At 44.4% G+C, this 27,629-nt stretch overlaps 1 protein-coding gene across 1 annotated transcript in view; it reads left to right on the top strand.

The window, feature by feature from the left end:
• Positions 1-27,629, top strand: part of LOC137799546 (RNA-binding motif, single-stranded-interacting protein 3-like) — a 109,154-nt gene that overhangs the window by 29,333 nt on the left and 52,192 nt on the right. Inside the window, exons 2-4 of the mRNA XM_068596342.1 lie at positions 4,163-4,356; positions 15,743-15,801; positions 23,489-23,580. Coding sequence (XP_068452443.1) covers positions 4,163-4,356; positions 15,743-15,801; positions 23,489-23,580 — 345 coding nt within the window. The remainder of the gene's footprint in view (positions 1-4,162; positions 4,357-15,742; positions 15,802-23,488; positions 23,581-27,629) is intronic.

Genomic DNA, 27,629 nt, shown 5'->3' with positions numbered 1-27,629 from the left:
CACAGAAAAAAAATTAACTTTTTTTTTTTTTCCGTTTTTCTTCATTGACCTGAAAAAGGCAACGCAAAAAAAAGTCAATGATTTTTTTTTTGGTCCTAATTTTTTTTGTGAGGAAATGGGCTTCAATCCATTTTTCGGCCCAAAAAAAATTGGACCAAAAAAAAATTATCAACTTTTTTTTTTTTTTTTTTTCGTTTATCTTCGTTGATCTTAAAAAGGCAATTAAAAAAAAGTTTATAAGTTTTTTTTTTGGTTCTTTTTTTTTCTTCGTTGACCTGAAAAAAGGCACCAAAAAAAAAGGCCATTAATTTTTTTGTGTGTGGCGAAAAATGTATAGAAGCCCATTTTCGCAATAAAAAAAAATTAGGACCAAAAAAAAAAAAATTTTTTTTGGTCCTATTTTTTTTTTCTGAAATAGGCTTCCATACGTTTTTCGCCACAAAAAAAAAATCACCTTTTTTTTTTTTTTTTTTTTTTTTCTTCGTTGACTTGAAAAAGGTAATGAAAAAAAAAATTAGGACCAAAAAAAAATTGGTCCTAATTTAGGACCAAAATTTTTTTTTTATTTTGGTCCTAATTTTTTTTTTTGCAAAAATGGGCTTCTATACATTTTTCGCCACACACAAAAAAATTAATGGCCTTTTTTTTTGGTGCCTTTTTTCAGGTCAACGAAGGAAAAAAAAGGCAACAAAAAAACCCCTGTTAATTATTATTTTTTGGTCCTAATTTTTTGTCATTTTTTTGCGCTGATATGGGCTTCCGTAGGTTTCATATATTCTCTCTTCGACAATTCACGGCGGTATGAAATGGGCGTATAAATAGAAAAAATGGCCGTCAGCGAGCGCATGAATAAATAAACGCCAGCCGACAACGGACGTGCCGCCATGTTTGCAACGCCTCATCCCCAAAGCATGTCATAGCTTCTTTTTCCTCCAGGGATATTTCCCAGGCTCGTGGGTCTTTTTTTATTTTGTTGTCCGACTCTTCCCATCAAACACAGATCCATGTTTTTCTCTCAGAGGTGGTCAGTAAACAAAGCCATTGTTAAAAAAAAGGCTCATCTCCAAACATCGCTGCACACGCAGCTTTTGCTTTGAAGCAGCGAGGGTTTTCTATTATCATGATCACAGGCGCCGTATGCAAAAAAATGTACTCGCGGCGTCTCCTCTGTCTGGCACTGAACAGCTTCTCCGGAGGAATTTTTTAATTCGGATGCTTTTTTTGGCTCAATGTCAGTCGCAGAAAGGATATCAGGAGTTGACCTTTTCCCCGTCACTCTTGACAGTAATGATATTAACACATCGCAAGTTGTATTCTCGGGATGAGAGATGCAAGCTGCAAGCTCGTGTGTGTGTGTGTGTGTGTGTGTGTGTGTGTGTGTGTGTGTGTGTGTGTGTGTGTGTGTGTGTGTGTGTGTGTGTGTGTGTGTGTGTGTGTGTGTGTGTGTGTGTGCGCAACACTTTTCCCTAGAGGATGAACCCTTCTGACTTTGGTTGATATTTGTGGATTTAGGTGCATTGCAATGGGACTTTGGACGCATATTCAAGAGGGCAGATCTTCCAGCAGGGTGACATGTTTAGTCTTTTTCAACAACCATTTAAATTGTTCGCCGTTTCAATTTGGCACAGTTACCCTCAGGATGGATTGTAAAACCTCGTGCTGGATCCATTAACTTTTCATCCAGCACCATCATCATAGGGTCAGATTTATAATTAGTCCATGCAAGGTGACCAGGGGTTGCCAGGTTTGCGGGTAACCTTGGGTTGTCTTTGAATATTCTTTTAGCTCTTCGCGCGCTCCTCTTCCCGCCGACGCTCAGGAGACGGGTACGGCCGTTCATGAGCTTCCTTCACGCTAATTCCCAGGAATACTTTATTTTGGGACCAGATATCTTCAAAAAGTAATCAATCTCAGCTACACTTTATGTTTGGTGCTAGCAAGTACACAAAGTTAGCACGATGCTAAACAAGGTGAACATTATACCAGTTGAACATTAGCATGTTAGCAATGTGCACGTTTGAATGCTACATAGAGCTTCTATCTTTTAAATCACACGTTCACAAGTGTTAAACAGTTTTGCTTAATAAAGGACTTCAATCATTTCAGTTCCACACAGCATCTCCTCTCACTGCTGCACGGCTGCTGGAGTCCTGTTGGCGCAGTCTTTCCAAGCTGGTGTGTGTGTGTGTGTGTGTGTGTGTGTGTGTGTGTGTGTGTGTGTGTGTGTGTGTGTGTGTGTGTGTGTCAGAAATTGTGTGCCAGTTGAGGGAAGTACAGGTAATGGATTAATATCAGAGCTGGCTCAGGCTCCACTTTACTGTGTGCTAGCAACCTGTCATTATCACAAACACCGTCTCTCTCTCTCTCTCTCTCTCTCTCTCTCTCTCTCTCTCTCTCTCTCTCTCTCTCTCTCTCTCTCTCTCTTACACACACACACACAGACACACACACACACCCCCACACACCAAATGCAGTACACATCCAAGCGCAAACCCTTTTTGCCTCACCTGTCTCACTATCTCACCGTCTCACCTGTCTCATTTCCCTCCCTCTCCCGCTTTGTCTCCAGGTCTCTCTGTCTCACCCGTCTCACTCGTCTCCTCGTCTCACCTGTCTCCCTCTCCCTCCCCCCTCTGTCTCTCTGTCATCATCGTGGCTCGCGGTCCTCTTCGGCTTCAGCGGGTTCTTGAACGCGTTCCCGCCGCTCACAACATTTCCTCAGTGGAGCCGGCGGCGCTCCAAACATCAAGCGGGCGGACGCCGTGTTGTGAACGCCGTGTTGTGAACGCCGTGTTGTGAACGCCGTGTTGTGAACGCCGTGTTGTGAACGATGTTTTGTGAACGCCGTGTTGTGAACGCCGTGTTGTGAACGCCGGGCGGTCACGAGAGCATCAGGCTTTTGTTTATTTCCTCCACAACTTCACCTGGTAGTTTGTCTCGGCCGGCCGGGGAGCGCCGCCCTCTGAACCCGTCGTCCAAACACTCATTAATCCTTCGCGCTGCCCTTTCTTCCCTGCCAGAAACGCTCTTCTTATTGAGTCATTTAGTCGGCTCCGAGCTGTGTAATTGGACAGCGGAGGCCGATAGGAAATGTTTGAGTAAGTTCGGGGTCGTGAAGGTCCCGGGCCTGGATGAAACACTCGCCGGCCTGCTTTGTGCACCCGCAGCGGGACCCTGACAGAAACTATTTAAAGCACGGTGAATGTGTCCAATGCAGTATTCTGTGGTTTAGGAAATATGTTGTTTGATTCAAGTCCGCTTGCTTTTGAAAACAGGTGAAATGATCACATTTCAAGTGTCACTTCAGACTAAAAGACCTAGAAGGCACTACTTTCACTGTGCGCTGATTCACAACAACAACAAATCTGCCTAGCGACTCGACATTTCCTTTTTCATAACACCAAACAACGCTAACTTACAGCGCGGTCGCTGCAGTCATGATGATGACACAGCTACTGCTAAAACTGGAGGAAGTTACTGATAACAAGCAACACAACGTGGCATTAATAACAATAAAAGCATCTGTATCCAGGCAGAATGATCACAAGGAGAAGTAGTAATTACACACGCCCACGATTCCTTAATTTGATGCGTTTCCTGTTGAGTTCAGACATCGGTGTGGGACTCGAAGCAGGAAGAGATTACTCCAGAAGGATGTGAGATCAGTGGAAGGATTATGTTGCGTTTTCATGGGAAGGATTTAGGAACAGAAATGGATAATTATTGTGACACGGAAAGAGAAAAGATATAAAATATAAAAACACTGTACCGTAAAAGTTGGGCTGCTACTACCATCGTGCTTCAGTGGGTGTCTCCGCTAGCTCCGTGCTTTAGCCCGCTACCGCTGCTGCTAGCTCTCTACTAGCGCTGTTAGCACTGCTGCTGCAAGAGCTGCTGCTAGCGCTGCTGCTAGCGCTGCTGCTAGCTCTCTACTAGCCCTGCTGTTAGCACTGCTGCTGCAAGAACTGCTGCTGCTAGCGCTGCTGCTAGCGGGTGGTGGTATATGTACAAGAAAGGTATTAGATACAGTTTAAAAACGTGTTAAATCACAGTAATACATCGCCTAGTACTGAGTGTTGTTTCGGGATAATAAAAAAAGGGAAAATTAGTTTTTCATTGAGTTTTTTATTGATTTTTAACCTGTCCCTCTTTTTCTCTGCAGCAGTCCTATGCTCCTCCCCCTCAGCCCATGGCTCCGCCCAGCCCTGGCACCACAGGAGGAGGAGGAGGAGGTCATGGAGGTGGAGGTCACGGAGGAGGAGGAGGGCTAGTGGAGCAGCTCAGTAAGACCAACCTGTACATCAGAGGCCTGCCGCCGGCCACCAGCGACCAGGACCTCATCAAACTCTGCCAGCCGTGAGTTCTCATGTTCTGTTCCTCGCTTTTGCAGAAACGACCTTCAAGTGCAGCTGAACTCAGTTGTTGTTGTTTGCGTGAGTCCGACGGCGTCGCTCACGATGAGTATCAACAGTTCGCTCTTGACCCGTCTGCACAACCTCCCACCGAGTGTTTCCACAGAGGAAAAAACACAACGCAGCTGGACCGAACCCATCCGCTGCCTTCTGCACTCGCTCTATTACACACACACACACACACACACACACACACACACACACACACACACACACACACATGCCGCTCAAGGACACACACACACACAGTAAAAAAGACAACTCGCAATAAGATAAGATAAAATAATCCTTTATTAGTCCCTTAGTGAGTAAATTAAAGGGTTACAGCAGTTTTGCTCACAAAAGATATAAAATCAAGTAATATAGATAAACAGTAATAAAATAAAACAGTAAGAATAATATTAAATAGACGTAGCAAAAATAAAATGTGTATAAAAGTACTTAAACGTATTAGATGTTGCAGCAGGTGAGTGAATTAAAGTCTCCAAAGTGTTCGCGTTGACCTCCTGAACGTTTTGATATTAATCTGACTCAAATTCTGTGAACAAGAAAATCTAAGTTGGCAGAACCTGAAATACAATTACAGCAACACAACATTGTATTGATTTCTAACACAAAGAAAATGGTCTCACCGAAACGAGAATTTTAAATGTAATCAAGACATTTATCAGTTTGTTGAAGGTAGAAACACACGACGCTGTTTGTGCTCACAAGAATGTCAAAATAGATGAACAAGAAAATGTAGTTAAACTTAGTGACGTCAACTGTCGTCAAAAGTTGAGAAAACTTAAATAAGTAGTCGTAGTTTACAGTGCACACACTTCCATCCTTCTTGTCTGATGTTAATGGTCTGAGGCCTTTCTTGTGTAAAGCGAGGTCATATTTTACAGCATGGCCGCTCACTGCTTTCTTCCATAATAGCATTAGTAGTATTACACATTATAAACTATGCCAACATCCCATCACACCCCACTGGGAGACTGGCCAACACATCCAAAGCGGGGAAAAGATAAACGCCAGGAACGTATATTTACACAGTACATGAATACAAAATGGCACAAAATATACCGTATAATACATAAATTAAATTAATATTATACAGAGTTAAGATCAGTTACGATTTATTAGTTTCAGTGTAGACGTAAATGTAGTACTCCAGGAACGGTCGCCATACGTTTTTGAATGTATTAACTCAGCCTTAAGAGGTTTAACTCAGCCTTAAGGGGTTTAACTCAGCCTTAAGGGGTTTAACTCAGCCTTAAGGGGTTAAACCTCAGCCTTAAACCTCAGCCTTAAGGGTTAAACCTCAGCCTTAAGGGGTTAAACCTCAGCCTTAAACCTCAGCCTTAAGGGTTAAACCTCAGCCTTAAGGGGTTTAACTCAGCCTTAAGGGGTTAAACCTCAGCCTTAAGGGGTTTAACTCAGCCACTGTGGTCCTTCAAGGAGCATGCTTATCTTAGCAAAGTAGGTCCAGATTCTTAAACAGCCTTCACTAACATAGGTTCATATACATTGTGATCAATGGATTTCCATAACTGTAAAACAAATTTCCATGACTTTTAACCAAAATGTCCAAAATTCAAACCAAATTTCCATAATTCTAAGCATATTTCCATAACTTTAATCCAAATTTCCGTAACTTTTAACCAAATGTTCATGACTTTAAACTAAATGTTCATGACTTTAAACTAAATGTTCATGACTTTAAACTAAATGTTCATGACTTTAAACTAAATGTTCATGATCAAACATTGTGTGAAATGTGTGTGTAAACAGTAAAAGTGATAAAATGTAGTATTTAAACTAACAATGAGGATTCAAAGCATACAGTAAACCTTAAATGACTCAAATGAATGAGAGACAATAGTTTGATTAAAAGAATAAACATTTATATAGATGCCTGTATGTATGCTGCTGATGTTTTGAGCCTCTTCTTTTAAAGCAGATTCATTATTTATAACTCAGCATGAATGAACCTCATGAACACATGAATATAACACATGAATATAACATATTTACAGGACTTTTCCAGGCTTGGAAACAGGATCCCTGTGTTTGCAGAGCCATGTTTTCCCGCTGCAGACTCTGATCTTCTGGCACCGAGTTGGTGTTGAAGTCTTCATCGTTCACCAGCAGCGCTGCTCTGACCCGGTGTTTATTTCAACCCACGGTGCTTTTGGCAGGCGGCGAGTCGTTAGACACAGTTTGCGTCGTAAACGCCCCGTTGCTCTCGTTTAAAACATAAAACGCCGTAAACATCGAGAGTAAAAAGTTCGGCTTGGAAACAAGCAATTAGACAAACGCGGCGTCGCCTCGAGGTCCGACTCAGCCGCTCGTCCCGGAGCTTTCGCTCGTCTGGCTTCGTCTTCCTCAGCAGATGCAGTTTGAAATAATAGAATTAGAAAGATGAAAAAACAGTCGTTTCTCAGATAGACGAGCTTGTGTTCATCGTATCGAACACTGAACATCAAGTGAGAGATCTTCTGTGGTATAATTCTGCACTGTGTTAAAACGCTGTGCAGATAAACAGGGAACATTGATATCGGTGTCATGTTTGTAGAAACATAGTGAACGATGAGCAGATGTGGTGGACTGGTGTTCAGATGCCGTTGACATATTCTATTGTTTAGTTTCTCCAGTGTGTGATGTGTTTTTATTTCATTTTCTTTATTTTCTTAATAATAATACTCATTTCTTGACTTTGCATGAACATTACTTGGAGAGGATTTGAGGGCAAAATATGGATATACCGTAAAAAGTCGGGTTACAAGCCGCTACTACCACCGCTAGCTCCGCGCTGTAGCCAGCCAGCTAGCGCTGCTGCTAGCACCCAGCTAGCTCCTCGCTAGCTACCGCTAGTGCCCCAACAACCACCGAAGGTACGGGACCAGCGCCCGCTCGATGCCCGACTCGGGCAGCAGGGCAGTAGCAGCAGCGCTAGCTAGCATCAGCGCTAGCTAGCAGCAGCGCTAGCTAGCTGCAGCGGAGGACACCCACTGAAGGAAGTATCAGCTTGTAAACCGACTCCTACGGTACCAGGATGACATTATTTTACAGCAAAGAGCTGATCCCTGGTGTAAAACTAGCACGCTTGTTGTACATGAAAAGGACGGCGTGCCCACAGCTGAGCGTGTATCTGCTCTCTGATGATACCTGGATGCATGATGTGGACATCCTGGTTGCTGCTAGCCTGCAGTACCTTCAGCTGCTTGGCATTCCTCATCCCTTCCTCTTCCTCGGTGCTGAAAAGCTGATCCTGCACATCTAATTCCCACGTGGACAAACAGAGTCCACACAGAATGTAACACAAACAATAAAGCAGCCGTCCCTGAGAGGGCCGTGTTTGCCTCCAGCTATTACCTGATGCTATCAAATGTAATTGGAGAATGATATATTGTGCTAAATACTCCGCAGGTAAAGGCTTCAAATGATCTCATCAACATTTATAATTGAGCTAATTGCTTTTGAAATAAAGAAACGGGGCGGATAAAAACTAAAATGCAAGGACGACAACGCTCTCTACCACACACACGCTGACACACACACACACGCTGACACACAGACACACACACACACACCTTGCCCTTCTGCGTGTCAGCTGCAGTTCAAGCCTGTTGTATTTCAGCTGAGCCCCGGAGGCGTTCTGGAGGAACAGGGTGAAAAATGGGGGCCAATAAAAGTTTCATTAGAGGCCCGGTCCGTGTGCCAAGTGGCCAGTAACATTTAGGAAAGGTCAGTGAGGGAGGGGGCCTGTGTGTGTGTGTGTGTGTGTGTGTGTGTGTGTGTCTGTGTGTGTCTGTGTGTGTCTCTCTCTCTCTTTGAGGAATAGACTGAATGGCAGTTTCCTGTCACTCACAGACATGACATGCAGACAAGCTCACACTAACAGGCATTTCATTCATGCTCACAGCTACAATGAATGGCGGAAGGACAGTCCCTCGACGCTCACACACACACACACACACACACACACACACACACACACACACACACACACACACACACACACTTTATCAACTCAATGTCATCCTCATCTTCATTGTTACCAAGCGTGGCTTCTTTTGTGAGCCGATCCACCCGCCAGCACCTTCCTCTCCTTCCTATTCTGTCATCCTCCTCATTTCCTCCCTCTCCTCCCTCTTCCCTCCTCCCTCCTCCCTCCTCCCTCCTCCCTCCCCCCTCCATCCCTCACCCCTGTCTCGGTGCCAGTTCTCAGAGTGTCAGTGAAAAGTGCTGTTGTCAGCTGACATTTCCAATCACTCCCTCGGTCGCCAAAACTATGGACACACTTTTAACGTCTGGGGACGGAGCAGAACGTGACCGGACTGCAGAGCGGAGCGCAAGGACAATTTCTCTCTCGCTCGCTTTTATACCCACATGTGTTGTTCTCTCTCGCCCTCACCACCGACACACTACTTCATCTATCTCTCCCACTATCAATCCAGCTATCTATCAATCCATAAATCCATCTATCCAGTTAGCAATCAATCAATCAAGCTATCTATCTATCTATCTATCTATCTATCTATCTATCTATCTATCTATCTATCTATCTATCTATCTATCTATCTATCTATCTATCTCTCTCTCTCTCTCTCTCTCTCTCTCTCTGTCTCTGTCTCTCTCTCTCTGTCTCTCTCTCTCTGTCTGTCTGTCTGTCTGTCTGTCTGTCTATCTATTTCTCTATCTATCTATCTATCTATCTATCTATCTATCTCTCTCTCTCTCTCTCTCTCTCTCTCTCTCTCTCTCTATCTATCTATCTATCTATCTATCTATCTATCTGTCTGTCTGTCTGTCCATCCATCCCTCTCTCTCTCTCTCTCTCTCTCTCTCTCTCTCTCTCTCTCTCTCTCTCTCTCTCTCTCTCTCCATCTCTGCTTCATGTTTTTGGGGTTATACGAGGACAGATTATAGTTTTTCTCACTCGAAGGAGAAATCACAGCTGATGAATATAAAACTATAACTTCACAATATCTCGTTGATCTTCAGCAGCAGAGTATGAATGTGTTTTTAGATCATGTCTCCGTGTTGTGAACACACGCGTGATGTTCTGGTCGCAGGTGATGGAGGTGAAGCTGAACCCTGCAACATGTTTCTGTCCCTCCATGTGTGAGATCTGCTCTTCATCTGTTTCATGAGCAGATCTTTATTTAAATATCACAGCTTCAGCCTTTTTTCTCTCCTCCTGAATATGAGCAGTTGTGTCGTCGGGAGTCAATCTTAAATAAACTTCTTCATCACGACGCTGATGCAAAGCGGACAAACGTCAAGATGTCAAACAAAGTGTTTCCTCACATCGACACGGCAGCTGGAGTTTCCACGGTGGTTTTGAGGAAATGTACTTACATTTCCATTTTGTTTAGGTCTTTAAAATAAAACACGCCAATAACACAAAGTTCAGCAGGAGAAACGCAGGTGTGCAGAACTTTAACCTGTTAAAACTATATACGAACCAATGATGTCTCCAGACCTCTTTTCCCTGTTTGAGTCGTCGTCGGAACCCCAAATTAATTCCAATACTTGTGTTTATTGTATGTATTGGTCTCGGGAAAAAAATATATCTGCAAAAAAAAATCCCTTTTAAAAATATTTTGATGGTAACTATGAACATCCAGCATGATATGAGCCAGATTCCCCAAAAAAGCCTCCTGGAGCGTCAATAAGACACCTTTTTGGAAAGATTAGGACCTAAAGAATCTGAATCTGAAACCAAAATCACAATAAAACAAAGACTTGTCCTGTTAGGAAGAAGTTTCAGTCAAAAAACTGTGTCGTTTGGTTCAAAAATGGAAAAATTACGAATGGGGCATGCTGGGTATTAAAATGAGCGCGGGAGGATTTTCACACGGTTTCCAAAAGGTTAAATAGTCAACATTCATGTCTTGCATTTCGCACGTCACATCCCCCATTTCAACATTTATTGAATCTCTTCTCTCTCGACGCCGGTCGGCTTTCAAGCGTCTCCGTTTGCGACAGCTCGTATACTAAGTAGATATTTTCTAGCGTCACCTGACTCTCCGGGTTCAGCAGAAAAAGAGCTTTTGCTGACACTCTGGTGCCAATTTCACTGCAATAACATTGAGGGAAAAAGAAAAAAGAGCCTCTATGTGTGGACTGCGAGGTATGAAGCTCTCTGAAGACGTTGTGGAGTTTAAAGTTTACTCTGCACCTCCTGGTTGAAGTAGAGCAACAGCCGCCTGTTCTTATTATCAGATGAAATGAGCTCATCCGTGGTGCTGCAGCAGCGTCGCCTCTTCGTCGAGGAAACGCTCCGACGCCGCGTTTCTTCACCGCACCTGAACGCGGCGCTAAGCTTCAGGGGAAGTGAAGCCGAAGACTTCTGAAGCGCTCGGTCCCTCCTTCTGCGTTCGTCTCCGTCTAACTGGCAGAGAGGAGGGAAGTGCAAGAGACAAGACAGCTGCATTGGATCCCTAATTAGAGGATACCACACACAGAGACCAACCAGCGTGAACACACACACACACACACACACACACACACACTCACTCTCACTCACTCACTCACTCTCACTCGAACACGCACAATGTGCAAACACACAGAACGTCCATATATACATAATGTATATACACATCCTGGAAAGGTAGAAATAGTGCAAGTGTGTGAGTGTGTGTGTGTGTGTCTGTGTGTGTGTCTGTGTGTGTGTGTCTGTGTGTGGGGGGGTGGCAACTGTGGTTCAGTAGACATCAAACGGCGAGCATCCATAGGCTGACGGTTCTCCAGAAGGAAATGAAAACACAGATCTGACGCTGTGGGGGCCCTCAGAGGACCGTTATTAACACTTCACACACACACACACACACACACACACACACACACACACACACACACACGCGCACACACACACACACACAGATTGTGTCAAGTTTTGCATTCACGTTGCCCTCTGAAATCTCGACAGTCTGGAAACATCAGTGTGAGTTTCAGTTGTTTCTTGTTTGTTGAAACTCGTCCTGAAAGTTTTTCTCTGGCTTTGAACCGTTTTGTGTCTTTGTAGCGTTTCTACTGTATGAAGAGAATAGCGAGCGTTAGCTCGCCAGCTACGCCATGACATACGGGTAACGTCTTGACACGATGGAGATACTTCAGCAGGTTCATCTACAGGAAACACAGGAAACACAGGAAAAGTGTAAAATTAGCTCTTTTTTTTAAAACCTTTAGTCCAATCTACTCTGTAACTTAAACCTTTAGTCCAGTCTACTCTGTAACTTAAACCTTTAATCTAGTCTACTCTGTAACTTAAACCTTTAGTCCAGTCTACTCTGTAACTTAAACCTTTAGTCCAGTCTACTCTGTAACTTAAACCTTTAGTCCAGTCTACTCTGTAACTTAAACCTTTAATCTAGTCTACTCTGTAACTTAAACCTTTAGTCCAGTCTACTCTGTAACTTAAACCTTTAGTCCAGTCTACTCTGTAACTTAAACCTTTAATCCAGTCTACTCTGTAACTTAAACCTTTAGTCCAGTCTACTCTGTAACTTAAACCTTTAATCCAGTCTACTCTGTAATTTAAACCTTTAATCTAGTCTACTCTGTAACTTAAACCTTTAATCCAGTCTACTCTGTAACTTAAACCTTTAATCTAGTCTACTAAAACTTAAACCCGCTTCACAAAGACAGGATGTTGGAATAAAAGCAGGTTTCAGAGCTTTTTTGGCGATCTCAGGATATTCTGTCTTGATTTTAATCCAGAACACTGACAGATTTTAAACATATTTTTAAGTTAAATTTTTCGGGTAACGTAACTACGTGACCTCTTGACTTGTGTCGAGACGCACAGACGGATGTAGCCGGTCATTTTTCAAAATAAAAGATCTTTCCGTCCTTTTGGATTTCTGTTTTTCTCCAACTTTTTTTAATAAAAAAAGTAATCTTTTCTGAGCGGCCCGGTACCGAGCGACCCACAGAATCATGCTCCATTTCACTGAGACCTTTCCCACTAGTCTTCACTCAGAAAAGCTTCAGCTTTTCTTCCTTTTTAAAAAAAATACATGTACTACCGTGTCAACTGCAAGTGCATCAATTCAAGTGTTGATTGTGAAAACTAAAAAACTAAAATGTTATTTCAAGGTGATGTTGCTTCACTGTACAGAGAAGAAACCTCTTCACACAGAGGAGGTCAGGACGAGCGCACCGCAGCGTTTTAAAAAGAGAGAAAATGTAGTCCTGATTTACATCGAGTGGAAACAAACAGAACCGGTTCTCTCCGTCTCCTCGGCCCGGTGGGGAGGTAACCTTCTCCTTCTGCCTCCTGCTGCTGCTGCATTGTTGTGTTACCAGCATTTGAATAATATTCACTCGTCTCCCTCGAGCCGCCGGGTCAAAGTGGTCCAAGTTATTTTTCCAACCAGGAATCAATGAGCGCGATCCAGTCGGGACTTCGGACTCAGAACATTCTGCACTTTCCCTCTCCTCTGTCATCTGATCTATTATCAATACTTTCTTCCATTTCACCGCCTCGATAGCAGCTGTTTTTGTGTGTGTGTGTGTGTGTGTGTGTGTGTGTGTGTGTGTGTGTGTGTGTGTGTGTGTGTGTGTGTGTGTGTGTGTGTGGAGACACTGAATCAAGTCCAGGAGCAGACGCCATTTTGTGTGTTGTTGTAATTTGACATTTCCCTGAAGGCCGTGGTGTCGTTTCCCCTTCTCGTCCTTTTTGTTTTTCAGTCCGGCTCGGTTGTCTAGCGAGAGAGCGAACAGGTGGGATTCATACTTGTGTGTGTGTGTCACACACACACACACTCATTCATATGAGGATGACACACACACACACACACACACACAGCCACACATTCAATGTCCGCTCTATTTGTTTTCCACTTCGTGACAACCGGGAACATATTTTCTCAAGATTCATGACGTGTCAGGCCAGGTAGCTCTCTTTGTCTTTCTCACACACACACACACACACACACACACACACACACACACACACACACACACACGGATGGACACACACAAATCCAAAACAATCTGGAAATGTTTCACTTTTCTGCCGGGAAAAAACAAGCTGACAAAACAGCCGTGCTGGATTGTTGTCGTGCAGTCTCACTAACCCAACAGGCACATTCACTCACACATGCACGCTAGGTGTTTACACTCGTGCACTGACGCGCACACACACACACACACACACACAGTCTGAATCACACTGAGGCAGAAGTCAACAAAGAGTCGGGTATTGCCAGATGGTGTGTGTGATTACCGCTTTGGTGGTTTTTGATGCGCGGCGCTGCCTTTTGCATGTGCGTCCACATGTGTGTGTTTGTCTCTGTGTGTGTGTGTGTGTGTGTGTGTGTGTGTGTGTGTGTGTGGGCGATTAGTCCTGCCTGAGTTTTATTTTTACGTGTGCAACAGTTGGATCGTTCCCCAAAGATCTTGTTTAGCACAAGCTTTGACATCGGGGGAAACAAAAACAACTACAAATCAAACAATAAATTGTATTTCAGCCTCGTCACGAGCGCTGACCTGCAAAAGAAAAGGCATTAATTTACAGAAAAAAAGTGCGAAAAGTGAGCATTGTTTGAAGAAAGCCGTCGTTGTCTCTTCTAACAGGCGGCTCAGCCGTGGTGTCGTGTGATCGCGGCCTTTTCAAAGCCTTTTGTCTCCTCTACTAACTCTACTTCTAAAGTCTTGCGTCCCGACTCGCTCGCCCGGCGACGCCGTCGGGCGAGCGAGTCGTCTCTGTTCTCTCGGCCGACGCTGACAGCTAAATGATCTCTTCTTTATTAAACACCTCTCACTATCTCTCCATCGCTCCCCGACCAGCTCGCTTCCTTCCTCGCCTTCAGTGTCTCGTTTTATCTTTTGACTGACTGCTCTCCCTCTCCTCGTCCATTCCTCATCCTCTCTCTCTCCTTTCTCCCTTTGTTCACCCCCCTCTCGGCTCCTAACCTCCCACACTGTATCCTCTCCTTGATTCCTCTATCTGTCCCGTCTCCCTCCTCGTTGTCTCTCCATCCCTCGCCTCGTGGCCGTCAGCCAGCCGCTCCGTCAATCTGCTCCACAGCCAGTCAGTCTTTGTGCAGCGGTGTTAAAACATTCATTAAAAATAAGTCTCATCTGCACACAGCCGGGCAGCCATCCAGGCGTTCTCTCGCCTCTTTCTTCCTCTCTCCTCGTACCTTCTAGGCGTCTCTTCCTCTCTCTCTCTCCAGGAGGACTGATAAGAAACATTATTAACGTCTCTCTGTGAGAACAGCGAGCCGGAGAGTAGAAGTAGAACGGAGAGGGAAATAAAGGGAAGAAGACAAAGACGGAGGCGGAGCTGTCAAACGCGAGAAAAGGCATCGAAACGGACGGACGCTAAGAGTTGAGAGGACGGCGGCGTGGAGGTTGTCCGTCTCTCTTCCAGGCCTCCGAGCTGCAGCTGCTGCCACGCAGATATCAAGCGCTTCCAGTCCGATCATTCATAAGACGACGCTGGCTGTGTGCTGAGGCGCCCGGCGGGAGATGTGGAACAGATAAATACAGAAGCAACGGAGAGGAAGCGGAGACGCAGCAAAATGGTGACGGATTCTCTGGCGGATACCACGAGGAAGTGTGTCGCTGTCTTCCATTCAAACTTTGTAGAAACGTCTTCTTGAGTTCAGACACGTGTCTGTTTCACTGCGATATGAATGAAAACGGCTTAAACACGCCGACGAGCTCCCGATGACAATGCTAACACTCAGCACGCTAGTATGCTAACATTAGCTAATTAGCCCTAAACAAAGCCGAGGCTGATGCCAAACAAAATGATGGCAAAATTGATGAAGAAAAAATTTGATGGAAAAAAAATGACGAAAAAAAAATGATGAAAAAATAATAATAAAAAGAAAATTCTGAAAAAAAATTATGGAAAAAAAAATTGATGGAACAAAAATGATGAAAAAAAATAAATAAAAGAAAATGATGAAAAAAATTGATGGAAAAAAATTAATGGGAAAAAAAATTATGAAAAAAATTGATGGAAAAAAAAAGATGGCAAACTGAAGCCAACAAAGCGTCGTCGGTTTTGTACATTTAATGGTCAAAAGATGTAAATGTTCGCGTGGTGACGGCGCTCGTCTGTCCCAAAGTTCATGACAATCCAATAAATAGTTCCTAAAATCCATTAATTTGAGTTTTAACTTCTCGTCGTGGACGCTAGATTGAAAGTTGACAAAGGTCATGAAAGGTCATCCTCTGCGAATCGTTTGAGTGCGATCAAGTTGTCGAGTGGACGTGTAGACAAACACTCGTACGCAGCGTCGTGCGACTCAAAGAGCAGCTCGTACGTCTGTTTAACAGGATGTAAGACTGACCTGAATATGTTATCCTCGTTTTTACAGATACGGGAAGATTGTGTCAACAAAGGCCATCCTGGACAAGAACACCAACCAATGCAAAGGTGAGTGAGGATCCAATGACTCTCGATAATTATAATTATAATAATAATGAATTGTATCAGTACACAGCTTTAAAAGGTACTCAAGGCTCTTAATGCTACCATAAACATCCCAAAATCAGATTTTGATATGACGCTTGTGTCTGGAAAACAACCGCGCCCCACTTGTAATACCTCCACGCCCCACTAGAGGGTTGCGCCCCACAGTTTGAGCACCGCTGCTTTAATCCAACGGCGTGCAGATTAAAGCGTCGTTAGATTAAAGAGTCGTGGCTTTAATCTAACGACACGTTGTTGCATTTACACGCGTATGATCTCGGCGTCGCGCTCCGTCATCACTCCAGAGATAAACGCCTTTTCAAGACGTTTGATCGCCGCGTGTCGTCGTCGGTTGGATCCAAGCGCAGAGCGCCGCACAACAAGCCGGCGGCGTGCTCCCAATCGCCTCTCCGCGGCGGACGAGGCTCACTCGAGTGTCTTTCTGACGAGAGTCCGCCTGATTGTTGGAGTGGTTTGAACAAAAGCGCTAATCAATATGATTGTGGTCGTCTGCTTTTGAAGAGGCTCAGAAGAGCGCGGCGTTCGCCATGATTGCCGCTCCGCCGCTCGAGGGCTGAACTCAAAGGTTTCCCCGACGTGGCGGCTTGGGGACGGCGGCGCCCTGTAATCAGAGCGTCGGCGCCGACGGGACGGGCGGAGGAAAAGCCCCGTCTGATTGACAGCGACGGCGGGAATGCTAATGCGCGGGACGCTAGCCGGAGCGCGACAACGGGAACGCCGTCACGCTCCATCGAGCCTCCGCTGGAAAACTTTACTCTCGTTCATAAGTTGGCTCTTTGTGAATCAATCTTACACATTTCATAATTCCTGTAGCGGCTTTGAGGTCATTTAACATTGCTTTTGAGCCTTGAACGCATCTAGAAAACGCCGATCCCGACATCGCTACGGCAAGCCGGAGGGAAGACGGACGAGTCCACAAACCCGGCGATAACCAGCAGTTATTCTTCCTTCTTCTCAAATCATTCCACTTCTTCACCGCTTGTTACTTGAAAAGTGGAATTTAAGGAACCGGATGAAAGCATGAAGTGCTCCAGTTTGTGATTATCATGCACGATTATTCTACAGTTATTGCTTCATGGCTTCTCATTAGTGTGACGTGCAGATTGAAAAACAATATCTGCTTCACATGAGCTCACGTTGCATCCGAAGAGGCCGTTTAACTACACAAATAAACCAACCTTAACATCTGCTTTTCTATATTACGCCTCCCATGTAATCTCTGTGGATTATGTTCAGTCAATCACACACAAGTGGAGATAAATACTGCACGGCACCAAATGTGGATTATTGCAGCTGAAAATAATCAACAAATACAGTATTTACTCTTGTTTATCATGTTAGCTAAAAACAGTGTGAGGTCATTTTGGGACCTGAAGTCTTCGGTGGAGGATGAAGAACCGTGTGGTTCAGCGCTACAGACCAGAGGTCGTTGGTGTTGGAGCTCTTGTCGTTGACAGGAAGTAAAGAATAAAACAACAGCACCTTTAAACCTCACACAGCGTGAATGTCATCATCTGCCCTTCGTCCCAGAATTCATGAAAAAAAAGGCGTGAATGTAAATTTATGAACAGACCTGCCTGTGCATCTGTCAATGAAGGACATTTAATGCCAATTTTATTCATACAAAGAGGAATATGTGACTCAAGCGGCGAGTTCACATGTGGTTTGAACATTTTCCGGGTTTAAAGTGGGAAACTAAGCAGCAAACCTTGTTGTAAGTGTAATCCGGGCGTAATCTGTGGATTCATTGAGCCTTGAGGATGTTTCTGAGGGACGGAGCCCAGAGAGCAGGACCTCTGGGCTCCGTCCTCTAGAAGAGATCCATGAACACAAAAACCTCCGAGACGGTTTCAAAGAATGCAAAGTGACCCTGCAGCTGTACAGTCAGGCTCATTATTTAATGTACAGAACACTTACAATGCAGCAGCTGCAGCTGCAGCACTTTTTATTTTTCTTCTCGTCCGCGGTTCTCATCAGCAATTTCCCTGCTTGTGTCGTCGACTTCACGCGAGTTGTTAACTCACAATGAAGGAGTTTCATTATCAGGCGGCCATTAGGATGCCTTACAACCGGATAAGTGTTGGTTTGATTGCAGAGGCATTCAGCGGGGACGAGATAAGTGCTTAGCGTGACTAAGAGAGGACAAATTGGCACGGAGAGTTCGCTTGAGAAAGGGAGGGGGGGATGAAGAGCGAGGGATGAAGAGGGAGGAGGGGGTAAAAATAACCTGGGGGCTGACAGAAGAGGAAGGGAAACCCTTGAAACGGATGATGGAGCAGACGGCCTCCTCTTTTCTGATTCTGCAGAGGAGAGAGATGAAGAGACAGGTGGATGCACGGAGTCTTCCTCCTCTGCAGTCTGCAGGGATTGGACGAGCTCGGTCACGTGACGGCCTTCCTCTCTCTCTTCCTCTCGGTCAACAAGGCTGTCTCTGCTTCCTGAGAGGTTGATGTTCTTCCCTATATGTAAATATATATATAAAAATACGATCTCGCATATGAATTCATGGGTTGTCGCGTCGGGTGAGCAAACTTTTTTTTTCTCGCTTTTTCTTTCTCTGAAACAATATAAAGATGTTCTTTGTAGAAAATACAACAAAAAAAAAAGCTCCCGGCTTGCAGCTCCGAGTTAAAAACACTGACAGGTTTCTAGTTAGCAGCGTGGGAGCTCTGAGGAAGGGAGGGAGGGAAGGAGAGAGGAGGGAGGGAGCGAGGGCACAGAGCAGGATGGAGGAGGGAAGGGAGAGGAAACCACTTTAGATTTTAAAGGATTTCCATTTCCCAAAGACAAGCGCCGTCCTCCCTCTAACTGTGTCCATGTCTCCTGCCTCTCTCTCTCTCTCTCTCTCTCTCTCTCTCTGTCTCTCTCTCTCTCTCTCTCTCTCTCTCTCTCTCTCTCTCTCTCTCTCTCTCTCTCTGTCTCTCTCTCTCTCTGTCTCTCTCTCCCTCTCTCTCTCTCTCTCTCTCTATCTCTCTCTCACTCTCTCTCTCTCTCTCTCTCTCTCTCTCTCTCTCTCTCTCTGCCTCCCTCCATGCCTCCTTTCCTCTCTCCTCCCCCTCTGTACTCGGTTAGTCTAATGGCCCGAGGCCAGGAACTGTGGGCCGCTCAGGAGATTAGATGTGTGTGTGTTTGTGTGTGTGTGTTTGTGTGTGTGTGTGTGTGCATACCTGTGTTTATCTGTGCATCCATCTGTGTCTACGAGTGTGTATTCACGCGGGAGCTTTCTCGGAAATACAACTTCTTTTTTTTTCTTCCACGAGTGGAACTATTTTGTCGCGCCATGAAGTTTTCATCACGAGGTCACGGACGGGACCAAATGAGAGGGATTGTGTTATTCAGAGGTTTAGTTTGACTCTTTCGGTCCTGGAGGCGCCGTGGCGTGACAGGAGTCTCCACCAAACTACATGTGATGTGTTCAAGCGGCGCGTCGTGAGGATTCCCACCATCAAGCTTCAAGTGTCCTTGAGCAAGACAATGAATCTGTCTTCCTGCTCCCGGAGGGGGGAGGGAGGGGCCGCTGATACTTGACCTCTGACCTCTCCGGGACGAAGGAGCGAACACATGTTGAGAAAACCCGGCTCGCTCCTCCAGAAGATGAACTGATTGATGCTCGTTTCAAGGCCGACGTTCCATCAAACCAGCGAACTGTCGATGAGAAGCAGTGAGAGAGAATAATGACATCATTCATGCCGCTTGACACGTAAAGATGAACTAATGCGTGCAGGAAGAGGCTGGATTACACACCAGCTGACGCCGCGCTGCAACACTCACTGCAGGTTCACTACGAGCGCTGCAGTCGCTCCGCTGATGCAGATGCAGGTCTGGAGGTTTAGTTTGAGGATCATAAAGCGGCTGATTCTGAAGTGTTTGGCCTCCGAGGAGTCGACACTGATCACAGCTCGTGTGTGTCTACACACTCCTGCAGCGTCGTGCTGACAGCTCATGAAACACTCTGACCTGCTGCTTCAGATGTTTGTTGCTTCTTCTGGCAAAGTCCTAACTTTCTACATCCTGTATGAATCCAAATATTAATAATAATACAAAACAAACAAACACACATAATGTGTGTTTCATGCTAAATTATCAAAAAGGAGGAAATGAACGTGTTGAGCGGTTTGTTGTTCTGCTTTCTGACACAACGTCTCACAGAAAACTCTCACAGCTCATTATCTTGAAGTAAAGACACATTTTTCTTTTCTCTTTAAAAGGTAGATTTGGCCTCCTGTTGCATTGTGGGTACGACAGTCGGAAGGACAGTTTTAGAAACGCGGCGCTACCTCGAGCGGCTCCAAAGGTCACGGCTTCATAACGCCGCCCGTCTGGATTTGACTGTTTTTTATTTATTTCAACCCATAAAGCCACAAAAGACTTCATCCATATTTACACAGACCTGAAAGCTATGAAGTTTATTTACACAACTACAAGAAAAAAAGTCATATTATGAGATAATAAAGTTCAAATTATAAGTCCTAATTATGAGATAATAAAGTGGAAATTATGAAATAAGTCATAATAATGAGGTAAGTCCTAATTATGAGATAATGAAGTCAGAATTATGAAATAAAAATCATAAAAATGAGATAAAAAGTCACAATTAAGAGATAATAAAGTTGAAATTATAAAATAAGTCATTATGAGAAAAAATCATAATTGTGAGATAATTAAGTCAAAATTATGAAATAAAAGTCATAATTATGAGATAATAAAGTTGAAATTATGAACTAAAAGGCATAATTATGAGATAATAAAGTTGAAATTATGAAATAAACGTCATAATTATGAGATAAAAAGTCATAATTATGAGATAATAATATTTTTTTGTGGCGGTAATGGGCTTCCATAGATCAGACTTTAATGTGTCTTTTTTATCAGGTCACAAGATACAAATCAAGAAAAAAAAACATGTTATAAATCCTTAAAACAACACAAGAAGCATGTTAGGTATCAGATAAACATGAAATCAAGGCTACAATAATAAACAATCTCCTTGTACGACCTCTGAACACAACTCAAACCATAAATAGGATTATGGTTTAGGGTTTAAAGGGCTGCACAGCAGCGTTTTGCACGAGTTGGGACTGAATCATCCTCGTGAACGACGTCGGAAGCTTTATTTTTCTTTATTTTCCCGCTGATTTCACGGATCGTCTGGATGCTCAAACAAACAGCCGTCAGTGAAATATGAGAAACAGAACTTTTCACATGTTTTTACTCTGGAATCAAATGAAAGCGTCTTCCCATGATGAACGCCGTGTGTGTAGTCCGACTGCGTGGGCGTCGGCCCTCATCAGACGAGGATTGTGTGTGTGTGTGTGTGTGTGTGTGTGTGTGTGTGTGTGTGTGTGTGTGTGTGGCTGCTTGCATATGTTTATGAATCTGTTTTCACCAACGTGAACATTTTAATGCACACGTTCGTGTTTGCAGTCGTCCTATTTTGGGCTAAATGATGTGTTTCTCGTTAGCGGCAGCGTAAATATTTGCTGGTGCGTTAGCGTGCTGTGAGAAGAGCAGCGTGCCGCCTCTGAACAACAAGAAGTCATCTGCTCATCAGCCGGGAAAAACAGAGCGAGGAGCTCTGAATCCTGGGAAAAAAAGACAAGACAGACGAGAACAGATGTTTTCCCGGGAATGAAGTGAGAGAGACGGAGAGAAGACGTGTTCTTGGTTCTTGTTGTGTTTACTTTTATGAATTGAAGTGCGGAACATTTAATCGCTTTAACGCGCCGCCGACTGCAGAGTGAAGAGTGAAGAGTGAAGAGTGAAGACTGCAGACTACAGACTGCAGACTACAGACTGCAGACTACAGACTACAGACTGCAGACTACAGACTACAGACTGCAGACTGCAGACTACAGTCGCTGATTTAGCATTTTTCCTATTGCATGTGTGTCAATGTGTATTTTTTGTTGTATTCTCCTCTCATACAAACACACGATCAAATCCATTGGTGGTCTTTTATCATAAGTGCACACTATTTAGCATCAGTAAAGCATTAATGAACCGTGAACTAAATAGTGTGCACTTATTACAAAGTGCTACCATAGTAGCTAGTGAGCTAACGAGTAGTAAAGAGTGAGCTAACGAGTGGTAACTAGAGAGCTAACGAGTAGTAACGAGTGAGCTAACGAGTAGTAATGAGCGAGCTAACGAGTAGTACCTAGACAGCTAACGAGTAGTAGCTAGCGAGCTAACGAGTAGTAGCTAGTGAGCTAACGAGTAGTAGCTAGCGAGCTAACGAGTAGTAGCTAGTGAGCTAATGAGTAGTAGCTAGTGAGCTAACGAGTAGTAACGAGTGAGCTAACGAGTAGTAGCTAGTGAGCTAATGAGTAGTAGCTAGTGAGCTAACGAGTAGTAACGAGTGAGCTAACGAGTAGTAGCGAGCGAGCTAATGAGTAGTAGCGAGTGAGCTGACGAGTAGTAGCAAGTGAGCTAACGAGTAGTAGCGAGCGAGCTAATGACTAGTAGCGAGTGAGCTAACGAGTAGTAACGAGTGAGCTAACGAGTAGTAACTAGTGAATTCATCATGACATTTATTAATGCTTTGTAAAGCACAGATAGTCATTCTTAGAACATGCTTAACTAACGCTTAACTAACTAGTAGTAACTACCTGAATTTATCATGAAATGCAGCATTTTTCTTTATCATTCACTAGCACATTACACATGAACTTATCAATCATGAATAAGTCCTGAATACTTCATTCATAAATTGTGAAAACCTAAGCTTATTAATCAAGAACTAATAATGTATAAATGGGTTTATGGATGAGTTACTAATGAGTATTCATGTTGGATTAGTGCTTTATAAATGATTAGTTCATTCATATATATATATATATATATATATATATATAATATGAAAGCACAGATTGATATGTGCGTGTCAGACCTTTTTATCCTGTAGAGCCTCGTCCTCGATCCCCAGAGCGTCGGCGAGTTGACAGACACGCACTGCACACACAAAATGATGCCCACCATATTGCAATAAAATCGACCGCCGCTCGTTCCCTTTGTGTCTTGACTCCTTTAAACAGGACGCTGAATCACTTTAACGGCTCCATTAAGTGCAGAGACTTTTTCTCCTCGATGTCTCCCGCATTAGCCGCCATACCATACAGCGCCTGAGCATGCTGGGAGATTCATCGCAGCACTGGGACGAAACCAGCAGCTCACAGCAATGCAGCAGGACATCACATGTCAGACAAGTGGAAGCCGGCAACACTTGACAGGTTCCAGTAAAAAGCTCTCGGCGTTGAGCCGCCGCCGTCCCTGCGACGTAGAGCAGAGCGTCGTCTGCAAACAGTCGAGTCGTTACAGAGCATCAAAATCATGCCCTGAAAAAGGAGATCTTTTGGATCATGAAGAAGAAAGCAAGAGTTACTGTTATGACACCAATTCTGTTGATGTTCTGTACTAAAAAAAACACATTTAATGGGGAGAACGAGCAGCTTTTTTAAGATACGTGACCTGACTTGATTTTGACACATTTCCAGGATTTATGCAGCATTAAAAACACACAAACACAAACACCGGCTTGTTTTCGCTGAACAACCTCAACTGATGTTTTGCTCCTCCTCCTCTTCCTCATCTTCTTCTTCTTCCGTGTGTGTGTGTGTGTGTGTGTGTACAGGCTATGGCTTTGTGGACTTTGACAGCCCTGCAGCGGCCCAGAAAGCTGTGGCTTCGCTCAAAGCCAGCGGCGTCCAGGCGCAGATGGCAAAGGTAAGCTTCGCCCGGCTTCCTCTCTCCTCCTTGTTATCGAGGGGTTTGGCTTTTTTCGACTCCATCGCCGTCTGCGACCCCCACCAGGAGGAAGCCGGCGGTGTTGACGGTGAGGTGAAGTGCGCGGTGGCCGCGCGACAACATTAGCGCGGCGGTGATAATCACGGTATCGATCGCAGCATCCGCCGCCTTATCGGAGGCACGAGCAGCTTTGAGTACGTTATTGCTGAGATTTCCTGTTCGGCCCTCAGAGAGCTTTCAATTAACGGCTTTGATTGAGCGAGATTATCCATCACATCCTGGAGAGGAGAGTGGATGGAGCTGGAGAAAGTTATGTCGTTAAGAGCAAATGGAAAGAATGATGTTTATCCTTCTGCATTTGAGATGAGTGACCGGAAATAGTCAAACAAAAACATACGTTTGGTTTACGCTTCACACGCCTGGAGCGCTGAAATCTGAGAGCGGTTTAAGTTATAGAGCCTTACGGTGGTTTGTAGCTCCGTGTCGCCGACTTCCATCGTAAGAATTTTTTTTTAATTTAAAAAATTTCAATTTTTAAGAAATTGAAGAATTTCATTTTTTTTTTATTTCATTTTTTTTTTGAAATTTCAATTTTTTTATATAATTTTTTTTTAATTATTATTTTTTTTAAATTTCTATTTTTTTATCTTAATTTTTTTTTAATGTATTTTTTTTTGGAAATTTCAAAATTTTCAAAATTAAAAAAGGAAATGCAGCCTGTTGCATCGTCACTCGTGGTGTTAACACGTGTGTGTGTGTGTGTGTGTGTGTGTGTGTGTGTGTGTGTGTGGTAGCAGTAGGCGATGCTGTGCCAGAACGCGTGGGCCTAACCAGCACAATCCCGTTACCCTTCAACGCGCGTGAAAAGAAAGACGCTGAATAGCTTCCTTTGCCTTTCCGATTCATTGAAGCCGTATCGCTGCGTACTTCCTTTTGTAAATGAGAGCGGGCTGCAATTAAAATGGGCCGGTCTTCAGGCACCGACAGCATCCCATTGAATTAAGCAGCAGCAAGCCTCTGAGCCACCTTCGCCTCGCTCTTCTATTAAACCTCTTTTCATTAGACTTCCATCTCTTATTTTGCCGCTAACGGCTCGCAGGGCCATTCGGATGAGCCGTGTTGATGTGTTTAGCCGTTATTAAACGGAGAGGGACCCTCGACTCCGCCGAGAAATGAGTTTCCCCGAGGGATGGAATTGAGGGCAAAGAGTCAATTCTGAGGGAAATTACACACACTTCTTACTGTTTCATCCACTAATTATGCGCAGAGCTCGCTGAGGTCCACGGCTAACTTTTCCCTCAATGAGGTCGCCGGAGAAAGTCTCCAAAAACTTGGATTTCCGGCTCGAGCCTCGGACATTTTGTAAGACGAGCCGCTTAATTGGGATTCGACATCGTCTGGTTTCAACTCGTTCAGGAGCAATTAGACTGATGTGAAGAGAGAACTCACGCCACGCCGTTACCCACGGAGGGTTTTTGTGGGAAACCTTTGTTCTTGGTTCTAATCTGCAAGATACATTAGCGGCAGAAGGTAGAGACAAAAAGAGGATTATGTTCTGTGAAAGAGAGAAGACATCGATATTGATTGCTTCCTGGAGAGGGGAGGTTTGGAGATGAAGTGTATTAAAGACTAAAGCTCACGTTGTTTCATACATACACAGAAACACAAAGTTCAAACATGTATGAGCGGCTTCACGGCCTCCTGAGGATGTTGGTTTTACACCAAACTGAAGGCCCTGTCGTCTGCTGGTTTTGGGTTTGATTGGATGCAGTTTTATTGGAGCCAGTGAGAGTTTCTTTTGTAGGAAATACAAAAACACAACGAGACACGGCTGTTGAGGTGCACGCGTTTGTGTGCGTCTGTGTGCGTTTGTGTGTGTTTGTGTCCTTTCCGACAATTTAATGATCACGTTTTGAAACCGCAGAATAGCAGCGGAGAAGCTTTCATCCATGTTTACAAGTGAAAATAATCAGTTCTCACATCGTTAATCTGAACGTTGTAACTGAATCAAAGCTCCATCGGGAGGAAACGGCACATTTTCCACGATGTCGTGTCTTCACTCATCGTTTACACACAACGTTAACGCCGTTTCATTCTGCATCGCTCACAAAGGATCAATATTATCTGAGATTGAGAGAGACTTTTTATTAGGATTTAAGAGATGGATTGAAGTGAAAAATATGAAGAGTTTTCTCTTGAGTGTTTGAGATCAAAACATGTTGACACATTAACATCATTTATTTAGTTCAGACTCATTAGAAACTCAAGTTACATTAGTGAATGATTCAGAATAAGAAGCTTTGAGTAAAACTACAAGGTTATTAGGAGTAAAACTACAAGGTTATTAGGAGTAAAACTACAAGGTTATTAGGAGTAAAACTACAAGGTTATTAGGAGTAAAACTACAGGGTTATTAATTGGACTTTAGAGGGTAATATTCCCATCATCATCATCATCATCATCATCATCATCAGTGCACCTGTGTCGGCTTCACGCTGTCGTCCTTCATCCTCTTCATCCTCTTCATCCTCGGAGCTTCAGGGTTGAAGCCTTCGTCTCGTCCGCTGCCAAAAACTTCAGTTAAAATCATACAAGCCTAAATAATTTGACTAGAAGAGCTCATTAAGCGTGAAGAGTTTACTTCAAGTGAACACTGATTGGAGGCAACGGCCCGCCGTGCCAGAGTGAGCTCTGAAGTGTGTGTGTGTGTGTGTGTGTGTGTGTGTGTGTGTGTGTGTGTTTCCCACAGGGTTTTGTGAGATTGCTTGTGCCCTTGTAACAATTTAATTATAAACACTTTGGTTGTGTAGATATAAATCCACAAAGCGCAGCAGTGGCGAGCTTCGTTCAGCTTGTGCGAGAAGCGGAGGATCAGATGGAAAGTCATGAGAAGCCTTTTCCCCCGAAGGAAGTCGCCGAAGGAAGGAAGTCGCCGAAGGAAGGAAGTCGCCGAAGGAAGGAAGTCGCCGAAGGAAGGGAGATGCCGAAGGAAGGAAGTCGCCGAAGGAAGGAAGTCGCCGAAGGAAGGAAGTCGCCGAAGGAAGGAAGTCGCCGAAGGAAGGGAGATGCCGAAGGAAGGAAGTCGCCGAAGGAAGGAAGGCGCTGAAGGAAGACGCTGAAGGAAGGGAGATGCCGAAGGAAGGAAGTCGCCGAAGGAAAGAAGTCGCCGAAGGAAGGGAAATGCCGAAGGAAGGAAGTCGCCGAAGGAAGGAAGTCGCCGAAGGAAGGAAGACGCTGAAGGAAGACGCTGAAGGAACCCGCTGAAGGAAGACGCTGAAGGAAGACGCCGCAGGAAGACGCCGAAGGAAGACGCCGAAGGAAGACGCCGGAGGAAGGAAGTCACTGAAGGAAGGAAGTCGCCGAAGGAAGGAAGACGCCAAAGGAAGGAAGACGCCGAAGGAAGGAAGACGCCGAAGGAAGGAAGTCGCCGAAGGAAGGAAGTCGCCGAAGGAAGGAAGACGCTGAAGGAAGTCGTTAAAGGAAGGAAGACGTCGAAGGAAGACGCCGGAGGAAGACGCCGGAGGAAGGAAGGAAGTCGTCGAAGGAAGGAAGTTGCCGAAGGAAGCAAGTCGCCGAAGGAAGGAAGTCGCCAAAGAAAGGAAGACGCCGAAGGAAGTTACCGGAGGCTACAAAGTAGCATCCAGTGTTGCCGTCACCGTCGTCAGCTGCATGCAGTCACAGCCAAAAACGCGCTCTTCCCTTTTTACAAATAGCTTGAATTACAAATAGGAGCCGAAGACTTTTTGAAAATAATGCTTTTTCGTGGGAATTATTGATATTAATGTAAAGAGGATCAGCTGGTACGAGAGGAAGGGGCGGGGCCGAATCTCTGTTTTTTATTTCCTCTATGGAGAGCGAGACATCGGCACGCTGGAAGTCAGACTTATGGTTTTGATTAAGTTTCGATAAAAGTGGAAATCAATCGACTGAATGTCAGAGATGGAATCAGCGTCTCCAGAGTTTTTATTTAACCTTTTTTTAAACGCGCGAGCCAAGAAACGAAACAGGACAAGAAGAAGGAAACCGAC

Source organism: Clinocottus analis, unplaced genomic scaffold (assembly GCF_023055335.1).
Source record: "Clinocottus analis isolate CAN_PGR_092001 unplaced genomic scaffold, fCliAna1.0.p SCAF_36, whole genome shotgun sequence".
Lineage (NCBI taxonomy): Eukaryota > Metazoa > Chordata > Actinopteri > Perciformes > Cottidae > Clinocottus > Clinocottus analis.
Note: the sequence above shows the minus strand (reverse complement) of the source record. Positions and strands in the feature narration are given on the sequence as shown.